The 25,066-nt window shown below is 35.1% G+C and overlaps 1 protein-coding gene across 1 annotated transcript in view; it reads right to left on the reverse strand.

Moving 5' to 3' along the window:
• BRIP1 (BRCA1 interacting helicase 1) overlaps nt 1–25,066 on the reverse strand; it is a 246,786-nt gene that overhangs the window by 24,589 nt on the left and 197,131 nt on the right. Inside the window, exon 17 of the mRNA XM_053569091.1 lies at nt 2,088–2,200. Within this exon, the coding sequence (XP_053425066.1) occupies nt 2,088–2,200 (113 nt within the window). The remainder of the gene's footprint in view (nt 1–2,087; nt 2,201–25,066) is intronic.

The raw sequence follows: 25,066 nt of genomic DNA on the forward strand, positions 1-25,066 counted from the left end.
GGAATAAAGATATAAAGAAAATATTTTTGTACAGCTGTACAATGCACTTATGTTTTAAGCTAATTGTTACTATGAAAGAATCAAGAAGTTAAAAAAGTAAGTTTACAAATTTATGGTAAGCTAAGGGTAATTTATTATTGAAGAAAAAAATTTTTAAATAAATTTAGTGTAGCCTAAGTGTACAGTGTTTAAAGTCTATAGTAGTGTTAAGGAGTGTCCTAGGCCTTCACATTTACTCATTACTCAGTCATTGACTCACCCACAGCAGCTTCCAGTCCTGAAAGCTCCACTTATGGTAAGTGCCATATCAAGCTGTACTATTTTTTATATTGTATTTTTACTGTACTTTTGGATATGTTTAGAGACATAAATAGTTACCATTGTGTTACAATTGCCTGTAGTATTCAGCACAGTAACATACTGTACAGGTTCGTAGACTAGGAGCAATAGGCTATTATGTAGCCTAGGTGTGCAGGAGGCTACACCATCTACCCTGATTCCCCGAAAATAAGACAGTGTCTTATTTTAAGGTGTGCACCCAAAGATGCGCTAGGTCTTATCTTTCCTGTAAGTAGGTCTTATTTTTGGAGGATGTCTTATTTTCGGGGAAATAGGGTATTAGGATTAAATGCTGTTTAGTTGGTGTTAATTCTTTAGTACCATGACCATGGCTTGTTTTAACCCTTCTTGAATTGCTAAATGCTCTATTGCCTATTTCTACATCTCAAAACAGTAACCAATCTTTTATTTTTTCTTTCTTTAATTAATCAATATCCTTCAATTTGAATGCTACCTGTCAACATTATCACCAAACATAGAAGACAGAAGAAAATACAGACTGCAATCACATTGTTATCTAAACCTGAGAAATGACATTAAAACAAATATATATATTTTTTTGCTAGATGCCTTCTTTACCTGGAAGTTGAATAAAAAATTATGCAACTACAAGATCACACTTGGTAGTATAAGACATTTTGTTTGTATTTGATAAAAGTAAAAGATACATGGATTCTATATACATACTTTCAATTATTGAAAGTAAACTCTGTAAATAGAATACCTCCTCCTCATGACTAATTTATCAACTTTATTCCCTGACATATTGGGGGAGGAATATGTCTATCAATCATCATCTTAGATTTGATGTTCACGAGATATAACTTTTTAATTTGGTGGTAAACTTCCTTTAATAAACATTTATTTAGCACCTTTATGTGCCATTCATTATTTGACCAATCACAACATTTCTTTAAATGTTAGCAAATTATGAATTTTATTTTGACTCTCATTTATTCTGTTTACTCTTTTCAACTTCCACATGTGATGTTTATCTTTGAAAATATATCACTTCTGCTGGCATTCATTCTTTTCTTTCTTTGGGAGGCCACACCATTCTCTCGCTTTTTCTCTCCCTGCCCCCATCTTCCCGTTACTCACTCCCTGCTCTCTTCTCTCTCTTTCTTACCTCTCCCCTCTTCCCTTTCGCTAATATAAAATAAACTTATACTTTTATATCTTAACGTTGGCCTAAGAAAATTTCTTTTCTTGTCCTGCACATAGTACCAACTGAGAGCATTTTCCAAATCTATCATTTGGTGGCCCTTATGGGGACTTCAGAAAATCACTTCTCTATCTCTAATAAGTTAAATGATCAAAAATGTCCTAATCATAATGCATCCTAGTACTTAACCTTCTATCACCACTGGCTGATAAGGGGTCTAAAATGCTCTACTTCCTGTCTTTCTTTGAACTTGCTATACTTTCTGACCTTCACTCTATCGGCCTCATGCTGTATTGTATTTCTCTCCCTCTCTTCATTTTTCAGATGATGTTTCCCTTTCAGCTCCTGTATTCACCCCCTCCATCTGTTCTCCACCACTAACCTGGCTACACTAATTTCTCACCTACATACCAACTCCTCCCCTAAAAAAGAGGAAGAAAAAAGAAAACGTATCAGTTCCTAAAACTCCAGTTAAATAAAATTTTACCAAATTTATTATAAAGAGTAAAGTAACAAGACTAGTTCTACATCTAGCCCTGGTCACAGATAATATTACAGTAACATTAAATTTCACTCCACTTACCTACCTAGGGCCTGATTTAAGGCCCTATATGCTTGAATTTCATACCACTGACGGCCAGATAAAAGACCTCTCAATTTTGAATGATGATCGTTGTATTTTCGCTTTAATTCAACCTAATAATTTCAAAATATATTAAAAAAGAATAATTAAAGCTTATTTTGTATATCATATTAACTAATGGTTTGAATCTATTGTTTTTCAGCATTTTCCCCCATTTCATTTAAAATAGTTTTATTTATGCTTTTTTATTACTCAGGTTTACTTTTATTATTTATGCTTATGTTCTTTAAATTCTCTCATGCATATGATTAAATAGCTGTGTGATGTCAAACAGTTTTATGGAGATAATATAAATAAGTTAAAATAAATTTATTTATAAATAAATTTCACACATTTTCAATGTATAAGTAGATGAGTTTTGACAAATGAAGAATCATAGAACCACTACCACCATCATAATATAGAACATCTTCATCACCCTAAAAGGCCCCTCTGGTCCCCTCAGTCAATTTCCTTTCTCCACTACTGGCCCTAGTAACCATTGATTTGCTTTCTGTTTTACCCTTAATATAAGGTCAAACAATTAAGTTCGCAAACTCATCCGAGAAAAAGTGCTATAAACCTCATTGTTAAATATCACTACAATCACCAGATAGCCAAGGTGAGTACTTTTTCTAGGATGAGTTTGTGAACCCAATTGTCAGACCTCATAAATCCAGTGGTAACAATAACTACATTAAATGTAAATGGTCTAAACATCCCAATTAAAAAGTAGATTACCAGACTTGATAAAAGAATGAACTCATATGAATTTCAACATGGATGAATTCTAAAAACATGCTTAATGAAAAAAAGACAAAAATGATTATATACTGTAAGATAACATTTACATAAAATTCTGTGAGGTCTGACAATGAAGTTTGCAAACTCACCCTAGAAAAAGTGCTATATAACTCATTGCTAAATATCACCATGGTTACCTTCTAAGTACTCCCATGAGATGCTGTGCACCAACATCAGCACCTAGTCCTTGCTTCAAAGCAATTTTGGAATTCTTTTTCTGAAATGGCCATCAGAGCTGTCACTATTACCTATGATGTCCTGAGTATCATCAAAATGTCTTCCTTTCAATATTTCCTTTATCTTTGAGTAAAGAAAAAAGTCGTTGGGGGCCAAATCAGGTGAGTAGGGAGAGTATTCCAATACAGTTATTTGCTTACTAGCTAAAAACTTCTGCACAGACAATGTTGTTTGAGTTGGTACATTGTTGTGATGCAAGAGCCCTGAGTGGTTGGTGAAAAGTTCAGGTTTTTTTTTTTTTTTTTTGAGACAGAGTCTTAGTTTATTGCCCTCGGTAGAGTGAAAAATATTTTCTTATTCCACAAGAGTCTTACTAATTAAGAGTTTTAAATCTTCATATCAGCACTGGAGTATTTTCGTGTTCTCCATGACTCCTGCCTTTTAGCAGAGTCACCTGCATGCTGGTCCTGTGCACCTGTCATGCTCTTCACATACTAATTTCTTTCTTTTCTTTCCTTTTTTTTGAGATAGAGTCTCACTTTGTCACCCTGGATAGAGTGCCATGGTGTCACAGCTCACAGCAACCTCCAAATCCTGGGCTTAGGTGATTCACTTGCCTCAGCCTCCCGCTCAGCTGGGACTACAGGCACCTGCCACAACACCCGGCTATTTTTTTATTGCAGTTTGGCTGGGGCCAGGTTCAAACCCACCACCCTCACTATATGGCCGCACTGAGCCACAGGCACCACCCAGTTCAGATTGTTTTTGTCTAACCTTTTCACATAGACTTTTTGGCACTTCTAAATAGTTAACTTGATTAACTGTCTAGTAGGTACAAATTCAAACTGAGTAATCCCTTTGATATCAAAAAAAGGTTAGCAACATCATTTTGACTCTTGATTTGAACTTTTTCTGGTCATGGAGAATTGGCTGGCTTCCATTGTGCACTTTGATCTTTGTTTCTGGGTCATCTTGGTACACTCATGTTTCATCACCAGTGATAACATGACCAAAAACATTGTCTTGCCTCTCCAAAAAGGTCTTCACAAACTGACTTTCCTTTGAGATCCTTTGACTCCATTTTTGCACATACCTTTCTCATGCTAAGATTTTCCTGTTTCTCCATTGATGTTTGCTTGGTCTGCTGGGCTTCTCAGACTCAGCCAATGACTTTGATGCACAATTTGATGAATTTTTGCAATGTTATTATTAGTTCTACTCATTACTGGTTCCCCTGATCTCTATTCAACAGTGACACTTTCTCTCCCTTCAGAAAAATGTTTAATCCATTTGTACACTGCTGTTTTCTTCATGACATTATCTCCATAAACTTGGACTAAAAAATCCCTGATTTCACTTCTACATTACCCAAACTTAACAAGAAACTTAATGTTTGTTTGTTGCTCTAATTCAAGCTCTGACATTCTTGTAATGGCACACAAAAATATGCAAAAACAATAATGAACACCACTCAGCAAGATTTCGCCACATGTTGAGATGAACACAGTTGTGAGACACTAATATGCCAAAGTTATGAATCCTTACTGATCTGTCTGTACAGTGCTGTCAACGTAAGCACACAGTGGCAAATTTGTGAACTTGTTATACCTCTCAATGCTAATTATAATATTATTTACATAACATGGGTTGTGTGACAGCATATGATGGTAGTAATGCACCTACATGGTATGTTTCACTGTGAACAAGCAAAGATACAACATAAAAACTTTGTGTTACTTAATGGGAAGAGATTGAAGGCAATACCACAGGGAGGAGAAATGCTGATTTTGCATGCAAGAATGCTTCTGTGGAAGAAATTCCTATGCCACCCACGAGCAAGTATCCTAGTAAGTAACTTCTAATAATTTGTCAAACTGGTCTTGTGTGAGTCATTCTTTGGTCTCCCAGTTCCCTCTCAGTATGGAGGGTGGTTTGTCTATACTGTCCTTGGATTTTCACAAAACACTAGGGTTTACAATATACATCTTTAACTTATAACAGTCTACCTTAAAATAATAAACCACTTCACACATGTTATAAAAACTACACTACAATCTACTTCTGTTTCCCTTTATTTTCCTTTATGCTACTGTTGTAATACATCTTAGCTTTACCTATGCTATAAACCCATAAAACATTCTGATCTAAGCAATAAATTATTTTTAACTAAGCTTTTTAAGTTTAGATTTGTAGAAAAGTTGCAAAGATAGTACAGAAATTCTTTACATTCTTTATTCAATTTACCCTGTTAATATATTACTTTGGCACATATGTCAAACAAATAAATTAACATTAATAATAAATAATCTATGCACTTTATTCAGTCTTTCACTTTCTCCAGATAATTATCCCTTAAATGATATAGTATTTAACTGCAGATTTAGCATTTCTAGCACTTTTCATCCCTGTGTAGATTTAAATTGCCATCTGTATCATTTTTCTTCTACCTGGAGAACTTCCTTTAACATTAGTTAGTGTGTAGATTTGTTGGCAAGGAATTCCTTCAACTCTTGTTTTTCTGAAAAGCCTTACTTCATTTTCATTTCTGAGAGATTTTTCTCACTGGATTAAGACTCTAAGTTGAGTTTTTTTTCTTTCAGTACTTTAAAGATGTCTCTTCATCATTTCCTCATTTGCATAGTTCTGAAGAAAAGTCTACTACCCTGTTTGTCCGAAAATAAGACATCCTCTGAAAATAAGACCTACTTACAGGACCGATAAGATGTCCCCTGAAAATAAGACCTAGCGCATCTTTGGGAGCACACCTTAAAATAAGACACTGTCTTATTTTCGGTGAAACAGGGTATTATCTTATTTCTATTAATAATGTCTCATTTTTCTTTGGCAGCTTTGGTTTGGCTTACGAAGTGCTGTGTGTATTCTGCATGAGCTTTATTTATTTATTTATGTTTGAGACAGTCTTACTATGTCGCCCTTGGTAGAGTATCGTGGCCTCACAGCTCACAGCAAACTCAAACCCTTGGGCTTAAGCGACTCTTGCCTCAGCCTTCCAAGTAGCTGGGACTACAGGTGCCCACCTCAACACCTGGCTATTTTTTTGTTGCAGTTGTCATTGTTGTGTAGCAGGCTGGGGCGAGGTTTGAACCCACCAACCACGGTGTATGTGGCCGGCACCCTAACCACTGAACTACGGGCCACAAGCCTGCTTGAGCTATTAAGTTTCTTTGGCCTGTGGGTTTATAGTTTCCATCAAATTTAGAAATTTTTCAGGCATTATTTCTTTAAGTATATATTTTTTCTGCCTCAACATACAATCTTCTCCTTCTTGGACTCCAATTTTAACTTTATTAAACCAAATTACATTATTCAGTATGTTACTGATGTTCTGTTTACTTTTACCAATCTTTCTTTAATCACTCTGTACTTTATTTTGGACTTTTTTATTTCTGTGCCTTAAAGCTCTCTGGTCTTTCCTTCTGCCTAATCTAGTATATCTTTTTCATATCTAAAACTTTCATTTAAACTTCTTTTAAAATTGTCTTGTTTCTCTTCCTAGCATGTTCATGTCTTCTTCTATCTCCTTTGAACACACAAAACACAAAACATAAGATACTATAACATCCTTGCCTTCCAGCTCTAACTTCTGTCATTTCTGGTTTTGTTTCTGTTGATCGGTTTTCCTTTATATTCTCTTTTTGGCATGGCTGCTAATTTTTGGTTAGATACTAAACATTATAATGTTACATTAATAGTTATTGGATTTTGTTGTATAACTTAAACAGTGCTTTATTTTGTTCTGGAGTGCAGTTAGGTTACTTGGAACCAGTTAATTCCTTGTTACTGTTGTCGAAACTGGTCTTATCATGTTGTCTAGACTGGTCTTCAATGCCTGGCCTCAAGTGATCACAGGTGTGAACCATCACATCTGAAAAGAGGTTGATTCTTTTGAGGCTTACTTTTAAGGTTTGTTAGGGCAGGTCTAGAGCAGCCTATAGTCTAAGGCTAATTTATCCCCAGTAAAAGGTGAAACTCTTCTGATGACTGTATCCAATGCCCCATGTATGAGTTCTTTTCTACTCCAGCCGATGGAAACTCAAACTATTCCCAGACCTTGTCAGCTCAATAAATTTTGTTCTGCTTACCCCTTTTCCTGGCCATATGTAGTTTCCTTTCACATATATAGGTAGAACCAATCAGTACTCAAACAAAGACTCAAGCAGACTCCTTTGAAGATATCTGAAGCTTTCTCTTTGGGCAGTTCCATCCTCTGATATTTTGCCTTTCAAAATCTAGCTGCCATGGTCTCCCTAAAGTCTGTCTCCTCAACTCAGTGAGACCACGGACTCTGTTTTATTCTCCCTGTACTGTGGCCTGGTAACTAACTGCATTCAGGCAATAATTTAGTGCAATTGTGGGGGTTCTTTCCTTTTAGGAATGTGAGTCCTATTCTGCCTACTATCCAATGTCTATAAAACACTGTTTCATAATAATATCCACTTTTCTCCTTCTTTTAGGCAGGACAAATTTGGTCTCTGTTACTGCCTTGTTCGTGAATTTTATTTTTTAAAAATGTTTTATTGTTGAAAAATTTTCATATACAAAAGGAAAATTGTGTAAGGTATTTCCATCATATAATATTGTCACTATTTTGTCTGTTTTGTTTAGTATATATCCTTGCCCGTATTTTCTCTTGTGTGTGTGTATGTGTGTGGGTGTAGTAAAGCAAACTCTGTAGGGTGAATTATAACTTTGTGCCATTCATATCTTTCTCGGCTATAAATTAGAGACATTCTGGGTTAGAAAGAATCTTATTAAATGCTTGAATAATTCCTTCTAAAATGGGTTCCAAGCTCAAGTCCATGTATTACAGGGCTGAAAAATAAGCTTCTAGGGCTTGTGAAAGACTTATTTGGTCTGTGCCCATGTGCATATTTCTGAGGATAAAGTTCATAGCTTTAACCATATTCTCAAAAAGATCCTGAGAATCACTAATTAAAAATGACTGCTTTACAACATCCTCAGTCAGGAACTCTTTTCTATAAATTAACTGTTAGGTAACTTTTAATGAACTGAAAGAAACAATTTCAAAGTTAATTTTTTTGAAAACTGTATGTTAATGATAGTTAGGTATTAAAATATATGTATAATTATTAAAATGATGTGATACTAATATAGAAATACAGAATAGAGTCTGGAAACAGACCATTGCTTGTTTGGCACATAATAAAAGTGAAATTTCAAGTCAGTGAGGAAAAGATAAACAAATAGTATCAGGAATAACTTTTGAAAAAATAACCACTTGAAAAAAGTTGACTCCCTATGTTATATAGAGATTCAACAAATTCAAGGTATTTTTAAAACCTATAAATGTTTTAAAAGAAAACATAGGGAACTATTTTATAATACTAAAGTGGGGAAGACCATCCCCTCCAAGACTATAATACAAAGACTACAGAGGAAACGATTTCACAGATAACTACCTGAAATGCAAACATTTCTAAGGTTAAAAAAAAAAAAACTATAAACAAATATATACAAAGTGAGAATATATTTCTTTCTTTTTTTTTTTTTTGTAGAGACAGAGTCTCACTGTACGGCCCTCGGGTAGAGTGCTGTGGCATCACATGGCTCACAGCAACCTCTAACTCTTGGGCTTACGCGATTCTCTTGCCTCAGCCTCCCGAGCAGCTGGGACTACAGGCGCCCACCACAACGCCCGGCTATTTTTTGTTGCAGTTTGGCCGGGGCTGGGTTTGAACCCGCCACCCTCAGCATATGGGGCTGGCGCCCTATTCACTGAGCCACAGGCGCCGTCCTGTGAGAATATATTTCTAACTTAAAGTATTAATAGTGTCTATGGTACTATGTACAGCTTCTACATATAAAAGACCAAAAGCCTTAAAGAAAAAATGAAATAGTATATAAAACTGTTATTAATAACAGAAATACAAATAACTTATCAACACATAAAACGGTATCTTACTAGGAACTAGGAATACTAAAATAAAATGGTACTTTTCATCAAAAGAATGGCAAACATTTAAAAGAAGGATGACATCATTTCTATACCAGTTAAGATAGAGTAACCATTACTAAGTTTCCTACCATACACAATCACAAAATTGGATAAAGCATATGAAACTCTTTCCAGCAGCAAAGGGCAAAGGACAGAGAGTAATTCTAAGCACCCCCTGGATTCAATTTTTCAGCTGTAGTGCAGGGAGCTGAAATACAGAACACAGTTGTTCTGCTGGGCTTATTAAGGAAGTGTATGAAAGTTTAGGGGGTCTCAAGTTGTTGGAATCAGTGGGACAGGGCAGAAAGGAGAGAACAGTATGGGGGGATCTCTGCAGTCTATTTTCAGGTCTTTAGCAAATTCCCACTTGAAAGTTTGGCTGCGTGCATGTAGGGCTTACCTGAGAACACTTAATACAAAAGAGAATAGAACAGAGATAATACAGGTCAAGGAATGCTTTAAGATATTGAAATTCTGGTCCAGCCATACTGAGATTATGCTGTTAACACCCATTAGTACCTTAGGCAGCCATTTGAGACATCAGAAATGCCAGGTATCATGTTAGGAATAAGAACCACAATTCAGAATAATACCTATACTAAACCACCCCCAACAAAGACCTTAACCAATCCCCAGCAAGCTGCACAGAAAAGACAGAATTTAAAGATTGAAGAGCTAGAGCTTTTTCAGAATCTCCCCCCAAGTCATCAACTCACAACACACAAGTTCAAGATAATAAGATACTAAATTAACTGCCTAAACAGAAATCAATATTCTTTCAAAAAAAGATAACAAAATCCAGAATCTCTATAATGTACTATCCACACTGTCCAATATATGAATAATAAAAATTACCAAAACAGATTGCAAAAGGGACTTTGCCTAACAATTGCAATCAGTGTAACCTAGCTTATTGTACCCTCAATGAATCCCCAACAATTAAAAAAAAAAAAATTACCAAAACAATGTGAACCATTGTAAGGAGGAAAAAACAGCACTGAGTAGAAAACAAATGAGAGGGGACCCAGCTGTTAGAATAGTAAAGACTTGAAAGAACCTGTTAGAAATATATTTAAATAATACCAAAACACACAGCTTAGTGAATGAACTTAGGAAATCATAGCAGAGAAAAGAAAAGTAAAATGCAAGTTCTGAGTGAAAGGAAATAATGTGCAGTAGAACCTCTGAAAGTTGACCACCCAAGAGACTATAACAAACTGGTCAACATACAAACTAGATCTATTCTGCACCAATATGTACATGTGGTACATGCACAGTCTATGAAAATTAGGTCACCTCAAGGAGGAAGTCAACTATAGAGTTTCCCTTGTATTATGATCTTAGACTTTTCACCCTAATTAAATGAAAAAAGCTCAAGAATGCTGCAAAAACATTAAAAATATAACACTTAGGCTCCGAGCCTATAGCTCAAGCGGGTAAGGCGCCAGCCACATATACCAGAGCTGGAGGGTTCGAATCCAGCCCTGGCCTGCCAAACAACAATGACAACTACAACCAAAAAAATAGCCAAGCGTTGTGATGGGTGCCTATAGTCCCAGCTATCTGGGAGGGTGAGGTAAGAGAATTGCTTAAGCCCAGGAACTGGAGGTTGCTGTGAGCTGTGACGCCACAGCACTCTACCCAAGGTGACAGCTTGAGGCTCTGTCTCAAAAAAAAAAAAAAAAAAATATATATATATATATATTAAAAAAACACTTAAAGTACAAAAAATTATACCTGGATGGAGTTGAAATACATTCTTCTAAGAAGTAAAGTATCACAAGAATGAAAGAGTAAGCATCTGATGTACTCAATACTAATATGATGCCAGTAGATGAACTAATACATGCCCACAAAAGAAAAAAACTCAATTAAATTCAAGTTGGGGGAGGAGGAAGAGGAGACAAGGGAGGGGGATTGGTGTGCACCCATCTAATGGGCAGATTATAAGGGTATTATGGCACACCTGCTGGGTATGAGACACAACTACAATAGCGCCTTTACCTAACAAATGCAAACACTGTAATCTAATTGTTTGTACCCTCATATTAATCTGAAAAAAAAATTGATATAATGGGAAGAAGAAAATTTTGGTGGCTGAAAGAAATAATAAATTCAGTTCAAATCTGTAGTTTTGGATGTGTGCTAGATTATTTGTGCTAGGCACTAGTAATACAAAGAGTTAAAAATACTTTCTGCCTAGCAAGAACTTTCAATGTACAGAAAATATAAGCACAAATGATTATCAAATAAATATGTATTAAAATATTAACCTTGATTATATTGTATCCAAGTAAAAGGAAGTGAGGAATGATGACACAAGAGTAATGAGGGCCTGACCTGAAGAGGCAAAAGGAATAGAAAGGAGGCCTAGGGCAGCGCCTGTGGTTCAAAGGAGTAAGGCGCTGGCCCCATATGCCGGAGGTGGTGGGTTCAAACCTAGCCCCAGCTGGAAACTGCAAACAAAAAAAAAAAAAAAAAAAAAAAAGAAAGGAGGCCCAGCTTGGAAGACATTGTGGAGCTGTAGGACCTATGTGACTAAGTAGGCATGTGGCTTATTAAAAAAGGAAAGCCAAAATCACTCCAAGCTTCCAACTACTGAGAGATATCCAGTAATCCACTGAGAGAAGACAAGTATGCTTGAAGAGGATAAATTTGATTTGTGTCATGTTAAAAAATCGATTGCTAAAACCTAGACCAGAAACTGACAATACAAACTACACAGAGAGTCAACACTGGAAAGGTTGGGAGTCAAATATAATAATAATAATAGTAAATTTATTGAGCTTCTATACTGTTCCATGCACAAGGCAGTGATTAATAAGTATTATCTCACTTAATCTTCACAATAACCTTAAAAGGTAGATATTATTATCATGGTCTTCCCTTATCTACAGGGGACATGTTCGAAGACCCCCAGTAGATAATTAAAACCATGGATAGTACCAAACCCTATCTATATATTCTATGTTTATCCCCATATATACACATTTATGATAAAATTTCATTTACAAACTAGGCCCAATAAGGCATTAACAATAACTAATAAATATAAAATATATTATAACGAAAGTTATATAAATGTGATTTCAGTTTTTCTCTCTCAAAATACCTTTTTGCACAATACTCATCTATTTTCAGACCATGGTTGAATGTGGGTAACTGCAACCACAAAAAGCAAAACCAGTAAGTGGGGCACTACTCAACTCTATTTTACAGATAAGAAAATTAAGGTTTTCACAATCAATACAACAAATAGACAATCAACAGAATGGGAGAAAATATTTGCATACTATACATCTAATAAAGGGCTAATAAGCAGAATCTACAAAGAACTAAAGCAGATCAGCAAGTAAAAAATCAAAACAACCCCATTAAAAAGTGGCAAAAGATACAAACAGATATGTGAAACTTGGTAAATGTGGAATGTAAGTGTCTTGGCACAGTAACTGAGAGAATGCTAGGAAGGCTACGTTAACCAGTGTGATGAAAGTATGTCCAACGGTCTGTGAAGCTAGTGAATGATGCTTCCTGATCATATCAATGTACACAGCTGTGATTTAATAAAAATAATAAAAAAAAAACTTTTCAAATGAAGATATGCTAATGGTCAAAACAAACACATGAAAAAATGCTGTACTATTTAATCATCAGAAAAATGCAAATCAAAACCACTTGAGATATCACCTAACTGCAGTGAGAACTACTCGTATCAGAAAGTTCCAAAATAACAGATGCTGGCGTGAATGCAGAGAGAAATGACTCTCATACACTGTTGGTGGGACTGCAAACTATTATAGTAAAAACCTCTACGGAAAGTAGTATGGAGACACCTTAAAGAACTAAGCAGACCCACCACTTGATCCAGCAATTTCACTACTTGGTATCTACCCAAAGATTCTGTGAAAAAGAAACTTGCACTCAAATGTTTATAGCAGCACAATTAATAATCTCAAAGATGTGGAAAAAACCCAAGTGCCCACCAAAACATAATGGATTAATAAAATGTGAAGTATGTATACCGTGGAGTACTACTCAGCCATAAAAAATAGTGGTTTAGTATCTTTTGTACCAACCTGGATGGAACTGGAGATCATTCTAAGTGAAGTATTACAAGAATGTAAAAATAAACATCACGTGTACTCAATACGAAATTGAAACTAAATGATCAACACTAACGTGCACACGTGGAAGTAAAACTCAGCTGAAATCAAACATGTGGGAGGAGTGATGAGGGGATAAGTAAATTCACACTAAATGGGTACAATGCACACTATATGCGTGAAGGGCACACTTATAACTTTGACTCAAATGGCACAAAAGGATTATATGTAACCAAAACATTTGTATCCCTGTTTTACTCTGAAATAAAAAAAAAGAAGAAGAAAAATATTGAGGTCTAAAAGATTAAAGAACAGTAAATAATAGATTTGGTGTTTGAAACCCAGGTCTGTCTGACTGTACAGCTGGCTCTCTTAAGAGTGACAACTCTAGAGTTTGATACTATAGACCTTTTCTAAGGGATCTTAGGTAAGTCAAGTCTGTTATGCCTTACTTTTCCTATTTAAAAACTGAGTAAGGACATCTAATTAAGTAAAAAAAGGTCCTAGAATTCTATAACTGAAATTTATTTATCTGTAATAAACTGCTAGTATTAGAAGCTCACAGAAAGTTACTACAATTCCTAGAAACTAATTATTAATCTGATGTGACACAATAGGTCAGCTAGTCAGTTTTTAAAAATACTGTCCAGGTGTAGTGGCTATCCAGGAGTTTGAGACCAGACCGGACCTAGAGAGTGACATCTTTACAAAAAATAGAAAAATTAGCCAGATGCAGTGGCATGTGCTTATAGTCCCAGTTACTTGGGAGGCTGAGGCAGGAGGATCACTTGAGCCCACGGGTCTGCAGTTGTAGTAAGCTATGATGATGCCATTGCACTGTAGCACAGGCAACAGAGTGACATTCTGTTTTAACAACAACAACAAAAAAGATAACCTTTATATATTCCCGGACTGGTACATCAAAATGTACAGTTGCCCCTTGGTATCCATGGAATATTGGCTTCAGGACCTGCTACAGATACCAAAATTCATGGATGTTCAAGTCCCTGATATAAAATGGTATAGTATTTGCATATAACCTATGTACATCCTGTCATGTACTTAAATCATCTCTGTATTACTTATAATATCTAATATAATGTAAACAGTTGTTATACTGTAGCATTTAGGGAATAATGACAAGAAAGTCTGTACATGTTTGGTACATATGCAATTTTTAAAAACATATTTTTTGATCTGCATTGTTTGACTCCACCAATGTGACACTCATTAATATGGAGGGCTGACCATATATTTTTGTAGTACAAGCCTAATTAAGGTACAAAAATGACTTTTTTGGAAAAAATTTGGACTTTTAAGATAAATTAACAGAACTTATACAGTAGTCCCCCCTTACCTGCAGCAGTTTCAGATACCTGCAGTCGACCACAGGGTGAAAATATTAAATGAAAAATTCCAAAAATAAACAATTCATAAGTTTCAAATTGCATGCTGTTCTGAGCAGCATCGTGAAATCTTGTACTGTTCTTCTCTGTCCAGCCCTGACATGAATCATCTCTTTGTCTAGCGTATCATGTTGTATTCCTACCCAACAGTTAAATCACTTAGCTGTCTCAGTTATCAGGTTGACTATCAGGTATCACAGTATTTAAGTAACCCTTATTTTACTTAATAACACTTTACTGATTGTAACTTATTAGGTATTATTGTTAATCTCTTTTTGTGTCTCATATTTAATTAAAACTATCATATGTATGTACGAAAAACATAGTATACATAAGGTTTGGGTAATATCCAAAGGTTTCAGGCACCCCCTGGGGGTCTCATGAAAAGTAAAATATGAACTTTTTAACACTGAAAGAAAAAAAAAGAAGAGTTACAGAAAGAAAAAAAAAGAAGAAAATAAATTTTTCAAATTTTATTTTATATCATCTTAAAAATAACCTGTCAGATTTCTGAAGTAAAACTTTATAACTAGAAGATAAAGGAAATAAACTAATTTTTGAGGCAATATAAATAGTAAACAATATAGCACCATAATAAATATCAGATAATATGTAAAAACAATTTCTGAAAATTCAGCAATAAAGCACATGATAGAGAACAGAAGAAAAGTACTTTAAAAATTCTATCTGGGGGAAAAATATTTCCTGTCTAGCTCTCAAAATATAACTGAAGCAGTTTCTCAGTTTTTAAACAATATTTCCCTAAAGAAATTAGACATAACTTAGGGGTTTGCAACATTCCCTACATTGTGGACAGACTAATACTTTATAATGATCGTTGTTACGATGACAACAGTTACTCTAAGAAGTATTAGTTGTAAATGAAATATTTACACTTAGCAACTATTAGTTTAAATAAACAAAATTGGCTCCTTGGTCTTTTATGTTTCATTAAAAGAACGAATTTTTCTGTATGACTACATTAGTTTGGTTTCTTGCAAATTTTCAAACACTTTTTACAATCCAAATGGCCTTTAAAATACTACCAATATTGTACTTGCTTCGGCAGCACATATACTAAAATACTACCAATATTTTACCTTGAAAATATTTTACTTTGAAATAATTTTTATTACGTAAAGAAATAGATTTTATTTAATTGGAAAAAAACAAAACTAAGGGTTTAGAAAAAATAGAAAGAGAACACACCTCATTTTAACGACATTGGAATCTATTTCATTTGTACACTTAGGGATTATCAGGCATGAAAATCAATGCCCAATTTAAAATGACATACAGCATATGTAAAAAAGCCATTTTCTCCTGCCAGCAAATAGCCTAAATGTTAAGTAAACCAAAGGCTGGAAGGGATTAATTGAAATGTCAAAAGACAACCTTTTACTTTTACCTGCTCCTCCTTATAAACACATTCTTATCCCTCAGGCATGCTTTCCAAACAAATAGTTCCAATGCAGCAGCAAAATGCCCAAGGCAAGCTCTGCCATCTGGTAACTGTCAAAAAGATTAGTCTTTGATCTTTTTGGGAGGTCATGCCCACATTCACATTAGCTATATAGTCTAACAACATTATACCTGTTGACCAATGCTTCTTTAATGCCTAATGAGACAGACATTTTATATTATGGAAGTTAACTGTGAATGTTTTTTCTAAGTTTTGACAGAAAGTAAACACTATAAACTGAGCTCAAGTATGGTTTGGAAAGATGATCTTTTAGGGCAGTTAATATAACTTTTCAAATACATTTTATAAGCCTTTCCCAAAATAGAAAGATATACTTAATTGTACTTTCTGGGAAAAGTTTAAACCACTTGCTCCCTCTCCCTAGTAAATTAGAATATGTGTAATTATGGAGGGGTGTATGAACAGCAGGAAGAAGGCAAACTATTTTATCAAAGATTGCCAATTGAAAAGTCCATAGTTGAGTTCTGTGTGGTCCTTACTGTAGCTTAAAGTACTTTGAATTTATTTGCCAATATCTAAAACTTTGTCTATTTCACCACTGTCCTCAACTGACTCATTCATTTAATTAATCTGTTTAGGCTAGACACAGTGGCTCATGTCTTTCCTATTAGCACTTTGGGGGGGCCACAATGGGAGAATTGTCATTCAAGAGTTTGAGACTAGCTTGGGCAACACAGCAAGACCTCAACTCTACAAAATAGCCTGGGCATGGTAGCGTATGCCTATAGTCCCAGCTTCCTGGGAGGCTTAGGTAAAAGGATTGATTGAGCCCAGGAGTTTGTATCAGCAGTGAACTATGATCATGTTGCAGCACGCCAGCCTAGGTGACAGAATGAGATCCTGTCATAAACAAATAAATAAACTGTTTAAGTCACGTAGCTGCTTGAGTTTGCAACTGGTTCAGATGCTTCATTGATTCACAAAAATTTATGGTTTTAGAATTAGAGGTCAAAGTTCACACAAACCGAAAAGCACCCTAAGCATGATGGTTTTTAGATAAATAAAAACATATCTGCATGAAAATGTAACCTAACTGATATAAGTAGAAGATCCTGAATAACAAAGGTATTGGTAACTAAGATCGAGGGGATATTATAGAATTGAATAAAAATACACAGTAGACAGATAGTATTCAAGCAGAAATTATATGATTTTGGATTCTCATTTTCACTACTACATTATAATATACTTGAGATAAAACTATAAGTTCCCTAAGTTCTCCATGCCTCAGTTTTATTGGAAATGGTATAATAGCATACTAGTTACAGAGTAGTCTTTCATACATTTTATAAGTAGCTCCTGAAAAAATAAATGGTGTGCTAAATATGAGGTGGAACTATAAATGCATCCCTCCACTTTACTGTTACTCATAGGAAAGATGGTAGATTTCATCCCAATTCATACAAATATGTACTATGATTTCAGTAACAAATGCCTTCCTGAAAGCAATCAACATAAGCAGAATACAATTTTTTTCCTGTATGTAAGCTTCAAGAAAAAAGTTCAAACCTCCAAACAACACTAAGAACAAATAATCAGCTAAACTCATTAATTAAAAAATATTAAGAAAACTTTGCTTCAGAAAAATAAACACATTTTTCTAGCAAACACTCAAGAAGAACAGTTTTATCTTTAGCCAAGGTACAGGGTCTAAAACCTAAACATTTATAGCAAACCAAATCTGGAAGACAGAGACTGTGCATTAGAGATATTTACTGCTTCATATCATCATAGTGTAAACACTTCTATCAGGGTATCACAATATAAATTCCAATGGTTAGAGTTCTAAACTCAGCATAAAATCATGTATGTGAAATAATTTAGCTAGATAAAAGGAATACAGCTGGTTTTATTTTACCGGGCATATTTTCAAGATTTCTGAAACACTGAGTTAACCAAATATAGTATATACATTCTTTTAAACGGGGAAAAATGAGTATCTGCCAAGAGTTAAGAAGCCAGGCTCTCTTGTAAATTAAAAAAAAAAAAAAAAAGCACATTAGAAATGGTCTTCAATTGTTACTTACTTTCCCTGTTACATTAGGACCTGACCACAATGACCTATCAAGACATAATAACAGCAATATAACTTATTTCACATATGTTTCAAGACTGCTTTAGGATAAGATACCTTGAAACTTTGTATCAAAAATTGTCAGTACTGAAAAAGATGGTCTGAAAATTTTAAATTTAAGAAACTGAACAAAATACAGGTTGGCCATAAAGTTCATGTGCTAGTTTAAATTGCACACAAACTTCATGGCCATCCTGTATAATCCTCTCGAATCACCTATCTCCCGCTCTCAACATACTCAGTAATATTTAAACACTTCTGAATATATGCTTTGAGAATAACAATGAAAAACACCTGTCAGTCTCAGTTTTTAAAAATTTATTATCACAGGACCAAAGTGACTATTTGCCTGTAAAAAAAAAAAGGTTAATACTCTAAGAAATAAAAGAAATCTTAAACTTAATTCTATAAGAAGCTAACGTTACAAAATGTTAGGAGTAGTTAGGCTTTCCATGTTAAAATATTGCTCAGGTAAACATGCAAACGTTTAAATTATCATCTGCTGGTACCTGTGGCTCAGTGAGTAGGGCACTGACCCCATATACGGAGGATGGTGGGTTCAAACCTGACCCCGGCCAAACTGCAACAAAAAATAGCTGGGCGTTATGACGGGCGCCTGGAGTCCCAGCTACTCGGGAGGCTGAGGCAAGAGAATTACCTAAGCCCAACAGCTGGAGGTTGCTATGAGCTGTGACGCCACAGCACTCTACCGAGGGTGACAGAATAAGACCCTGTCTCTAAAAAATAAATAAATAAATGAATATCTGTAGAAAATGTTACCATTCACATTATAGTTATTTTGAGGGAGGAAGGTATAATGGAAAAAGTACATGATTTGGAGTCAAGGCACATTTAATTCTTTGACCTTGGGCAAGTCACAGTAACCCCTCACCCCCCATAGCTTCTTTTCTCAACTTCCTTTTCTGTAAAAAGAGGAAAATAATTCTAGCCAAACTTACCTTACAGAGTTGGTTGAAGAAATAAATGAAAGTGGGCACGACACAGTAAAAAACCATGTGTTAGAGGTAAGAAGGCCGGGAGGTCATAACTTTCCCCGTATTTCTGAAACTCAGTGTAGGTTTTAGTGAACTTTATATTCTGTTGTAATATACTGTTGCATATATGTGGAAAAAAGCCATAGTACTATGCAAGGCCATATACCTATTACCTTAGTCTGTTCACCCCAAATCATTTTAACACCTGAACAGACTCTCTCAAGAAGAAACTTTGACCATACTGCTCAATATATTGGCACATTATTTTAGGTGACCACTTATAAAGTAAGTTTCTTCAGTTTATAGAGTGTTTACTTTATCATCAATATCAGAAAAAACGTTTACATTGGCAGGACACAGAAAATAGTGTTTAAACAGTTCTGAAACAAATCTTTTTCTAAATAACTTCTATAAATGATCTTAAATTTTTTGAGGAATTATAGCTAACATTAGCACTCTTTAATATCCTCCATAATACGTTTAGGTCACTTGTAACCTATGAGCTGTTTTTGAAAGCAGAAGTACATAAAATATGCTAGTGGCATAAACTATGAGTGCACGATTGGTCTCATATTAATCTAAATGCTATTTATTTCAAATATCTTACAGTCTAGAGCTTTCTTGTTAAAGTCACATGTGAGAGCCCAATAACCATCAATAAACCCTTTCATCAATAACAAGTAACAAAATGAGTATTATCTTATGTAAGAAAGCACGTTATAAACAGAAGTGTAGGCATATAAGGAATGAGCCAATATTAAGAGCTTTTTTCAGGGTAATGTAGTGCTACACTTAGCAAGTGACAGGGACCTATACCCACTTCTATATACAACCCTAGGAGAAGGCAAGATCACTCATGGAAGAAGCTTACAGATGCCAAAAGATGTAATACTGAGCATTATCGTCCTGGGGGAATTATATAAAGGTTTAGTGACAATGGTAGACATAGAAAGTAAAAGTTAAGCCTAATGAAAGGAGACTCAGGCTCACACTAACATCTAAAAATGAACATGAGTAAGAGAAAGTATACATATAAGTAAAAAATCAAATGAGTATTGGAAAATACTGAAAATACACTTAAAACCTTAAAACTTGATGTGTTACCTCCATAGTCCAGCAAATGAAGTATGATATTTTTGCCATCTAGATTTTTATTACATCTAAATTATCTTTCAAACATAGGATTTGATTTTAAAAATGTATTATTACTTTCTACTGTTAAGATGTTACTACCAAGAATATTTGATGCATAGCTTCTTAAGTGAACAAGTAAATGTGGGAATAAGGTATATGCAATCATAGTACTTAGAAAACTCATACTTTACCTTAGAAAGTAATGAATACTTCTGATTTCAAGAAATAAAAAAAAAAGACATTTCCTTTTCTCTTGCCTCTTAAAAATCTATTCTCATATTAAAAGACAAATAAGAAAGAAAAACACAGTCACCAACTTCAATTAAACTAACATACATGTATAAACCCAAATCCCAATATGAACGTGAAAAGCAGAAGGACAAATAGTAAATGACTAAGCATCAAAGAGAAAGTTCAAACTGATGTACACACAGAGCTACTGTGAGAAATAAGCCAGTTTGGCTTGCAAAAGTCCAGAATGTCTCAGGAAAAGGAATTATAAGGAAATGGTTGGAGGATATGTACAACAAAGATGAAGTCAAACAAGAAACAAGAGGAAGATCTGAGACCCAGGAAACTAGCAATTCATCATAAAAGAGAGGCAAATGAAGTAACAGCAAAGGAAACTATCAGGATAGCAGCAGTTAGGTGGACTTAAAGAATAACTTGGTCTTGTTTGAAGTAGGAGATCAGGAGGCTCCAGAAGTGATGTCTCCAAGGGGAGAAAAAAGGAACTGATATAACCTGATAGGTCTGACAGGAAAATCTGAGAGCCACTGCATACATCTATTGAGATGGTGACAAAATTGTTTAGATAAAGATCTTTCAGAAAGAAAACAAGGAATGGAGAGGAGGAAGGCATTATTTAACTCTAACATTCAAGATAAGAAGGAAATTATTTGATTACAGTGAACAGTATTTTCATAGTCATAATGTAAATGATCACAGATTTAATAAAAAAAGTTAAATAATTATTAGGAGGACACAAGAAGGAAAAAAGTTGCATAAGTGAGCTAAAATACTTATGTCAAACAGGAACTTAATGTCTAAAACTGATTAAATAAAGATAAAATACAGAAGAAAATACCAGAACGAACAGCTAAAAGAAGTTAAAGTCACCGTCTCTCAGAAGCAGGGGGTGGGAGAGTGACAGAAGCCAAAAGATTATTATTTTAAGAAACCATCTTCTGTATTTAGTATATACCAGATTCTTAGTAAAAGCTTTATTGGACATTTTTCAACATGATAAAACATAATTTTAAAATAAATGTACTGTTCATTTTAATTCACAACATAAATTTGTATGTCTTTTTATATAAAACAGTAGTGATGAAACTGAGAGCAATTTTGCCTACCAGAAGATATTGGCAATACCTGGAGATAGTTTTGGTCATCACAACTGGAGGCAGGGGTGGTGGTAGCACGTCTTGTTACTTGCATTTAGTTGCTAAAGGCTAGAGTATCTGCTAAACATCCTACAATGCATACAACACCCCTCAGAAGAAAGAATTAAACTGTCCAAAATGTCAAGAGCACTGAGTTTGAGAAACATAGCTACATGTATAAAGTAATTTCAAGCCACAAATCTGGTATACTTGATGCGGTAGGAAAATACATTATGAGTTACAGAACAGCTTATTATATTCCTGGCATACTGGGGATATGTGTCCTATTGTTAGAAAGCATAACATGAAATTATTCCCAAGGTTTTCCTTTAATTTTAGTGAAAAATGGGAAAGAGGGATGGTGTAAACACTGAACAATGGTATCTACTACAGTTTATGTTATCTGAGCCCTTACAACATTATACTTGCAAAAAAAATCAAGTGACATACTCACCTAAAGCCCCTCGACTTACCTCCAGTCTGTAGGATTTAAGGGGATCTAAGTAAACTGATTAAAAATCCACAACCAAAATTTTCCTCTAAAGACAAAAATGTAAGTTATTTTTTCAGAAAAGTTAAAAAACAATTCCACTGGTTCCTCTGAGTTGCTGATTATGTTCTGTGTCAACAGAAGTAGGTAAGTATAAATCAATCCTGTAAGTCCACAGGGTGATAATTTCATTTTAAAGCCTTCAACCTAGTTTGAGAGTAAAACTAACATATGAGGATCGACTAAGTTCCTGTTCTAACCCAAAACAAGATAAATACAAAAAAAACCTTCAGAATTGTTCAAAAATCAAAAACATTTAAGTTTTTATTTGTTTTTTTAATTATCCAAAGAAACTTACAGCAATATTACCAGGCATGGCTTTTTTCTCTAAGAAAATACAATTACATGAGTATTGGGAGAAAAAGGCTATAAACCAAACTTGCTTAAAACTTTATGATTTTAAATGTATCTTCCTTTGATTCTAAAACATCCCTTTGCAAGGTATGGAGAATGTAAAAAGAATTAACCTCAGCAACTATTTGTTTTGTGTGTTCTTTTTTCTTTTCTTTTTTTTGGTCTCTTCATTTATTTTTCAGAATAGAGGGATACAAAGGGTTTTATTATTTGCCTTTTCACTGCCCAAGACAAATACAAAGTTGTCAACCTAGACATCTTAGATTTAGATAAGGTTTTAACTTTGGAATTACAAGTTATACTTAGAAATTGCTTTTAATAGTATTTTTGGCCAATCTGTTTTTTCTAGGAAAACAATGTTCTGAGGAGGGAAAACAAAGGCTTTAAATAATTGAAGATACATTCATTCTTGACATTTATAGGTGACAGAGTTTTTTTTCCATAGCTGTGATTCGGCCTAAGTATGCCCCAAAATTCCAACAGCAAGTTGCTAGACTCCTAAATGTTAAAGAGTTTAGTATTACAGCACTTTAAGTTTATACACCCAGCTATTTCCCCTGGGTAACCACATGTTATTATCAGGGCTAGATCCAGGTGGGTTTCTGTATCAGATGCTGCACTATAACTAGACCAGAACTCCACTCTGCTCTGACCTCAGGCTCTGTTCTTGGATCTGGTTTCCTATAGCTTAGAATAAAGCCTCAAATCCTGAAAATGGCACACTGAGTCCTAACTGATTTGGCTCCTAAATACCTTTCACAGCCTCTATTCACATGCCATTCTCCCAACTTACCTCCTCAGCTTCTTTCAATTCCTGGAAAACTGCTATCCTCTTTTACACCTTAGAATTTTAGCATAGGCTGTTCTCTCTGTTGAGAATACTCTTATCCATTCTGTTCACCTACGTAACTCGTAGCTTTCTTTCCTGTATCAGGTTAAATATCACTTCCTCAGGAAGCCTTTCTTGATCCCCAAGGACCTGCTAAAATGTTTTCAGGGTTCCTGTGACTTTTTCTTATAGACTTCATTACAACTGTGATTGTTTCTTCATTTCTTTAATGTGAATATTCCTGACTGGACTATAAGCTACATGAGACAGGGGGCCATAATCTTTGTAGTATATCACTGTGTCCCCAGTGTCTACTGTAATATTTGGCATTCTAGCCAGACACTAAAAAATGGTTGTTTCATTATTCTAAATAGTCTTATAATCTAAATCTGAATGTAGACAAATCTCATCTCTCTGGCTCCTCCATCCCTTTTATTTTTTTATTGTATTTTATTATTTTTTTCTTTTTTTTGAGACAGTCTCACTATGTTGCCCTAGGTAGAGTGCCGTGGTGTCATAGCTTACAGCAACCTCAAACTCTTGGGCTTAAGTGATTCTCTTGCCTCAGCCTCCCAAGTAGCTGGGACTACAGGTGCCTGCCACCAGCTATTTTGTTTGTTGTTGTTGTTGCAGTTGTTTAGCTGGACCGGGCTGGGTTCGAACCCACCATATTTGGACACTTGCTACAGCTCAGCGCCTGTAGCACAGTGGTTATGGCTCTGCTCTGTCCCTTTTAGATAAGTCAAAGTAAATTAATATCTGGATGGGAGGTAAAAGGTTCACTGTTTCTAAGCATCTAAGCACTTAGTTTCTGTTCCACCAAAACATCTTACTACTTGGCCCTGTTCTTTGCTAAATCATAAACATCACTGTTGTAGAGACTGCATCTTATTCATTTTTGAACCTACTGCGTTTTATACAAATTAGGCTCTTAGTAAAAGTTTGTTACATTAATAAACGAATGCTGAAACATTCAAGATCATTAACATAATTAGGATAGAAAAGTATTCAAAAGGGATATATGAATCTACTCAAAAGGAAAGGTTGAATCTACTTAAAACATTTTTGTTCCGGGGCGGCGCCTGTGGCTCAGTCGGTAAGGTGCCAGCCCCATATACCGAGGGTGGCGGGTTCAAACCTGGCCCAGGCCAAACTGCAACCAAAGATAGCCGGGCGTTGTGGAGGGTGCCTGTGGTCCCAGCTACTCAGGAGGCTGAGGCAAGAGAATCGCTTAAGCCCAGGAGTTGGAGGTTGCTGTGAGCTGTGTGAGGCCACGGCACTCTACCGAGGGCCATAAAGTGAGACTCTGTCTCTACAAAACAAAACAAAACAAAACAAAACGTTTTTTTTTTTTTTTTTTTTTTTTTAATTTTTTTATTAAATCATAAGTGTATACAATGATATGATTATGGGGCATCATACACTCACTTCATAAACCATTTGACACATTTTTATCCCAGTGGTTAACATAGCCTTTCCGGCGTTATCTCAGTTACTGTGCCAAAACATTTATATTCTACATTTACCAAGTTTCGCAAATACCCCTGTAATATGCACCACAGGTGTGATCCCACCGATTCCCCTCCCTCTACCCACCCCCCCCTTTCCCACTTCCCCCTATTGTTAAGTTGTAGCTGGGTTATAGCTTTCATGTGAGAGTCCCAACAAA

The sequence above is a fragment of the Nycticebus coucang genome, chromosome 18 (genome assembly GCF_027406575.1).
Source record: "Nycticebus coucang isolate mNycCou1 chromosome 18, mNycCou1.pri, whole genome shotgun sequence".
Lineage (NCBI taxonomy): Eukaryota > Metazoa > Chordata > Mammalia > Primates > Lorisidae > Nycticebus > Nycticebus coucang.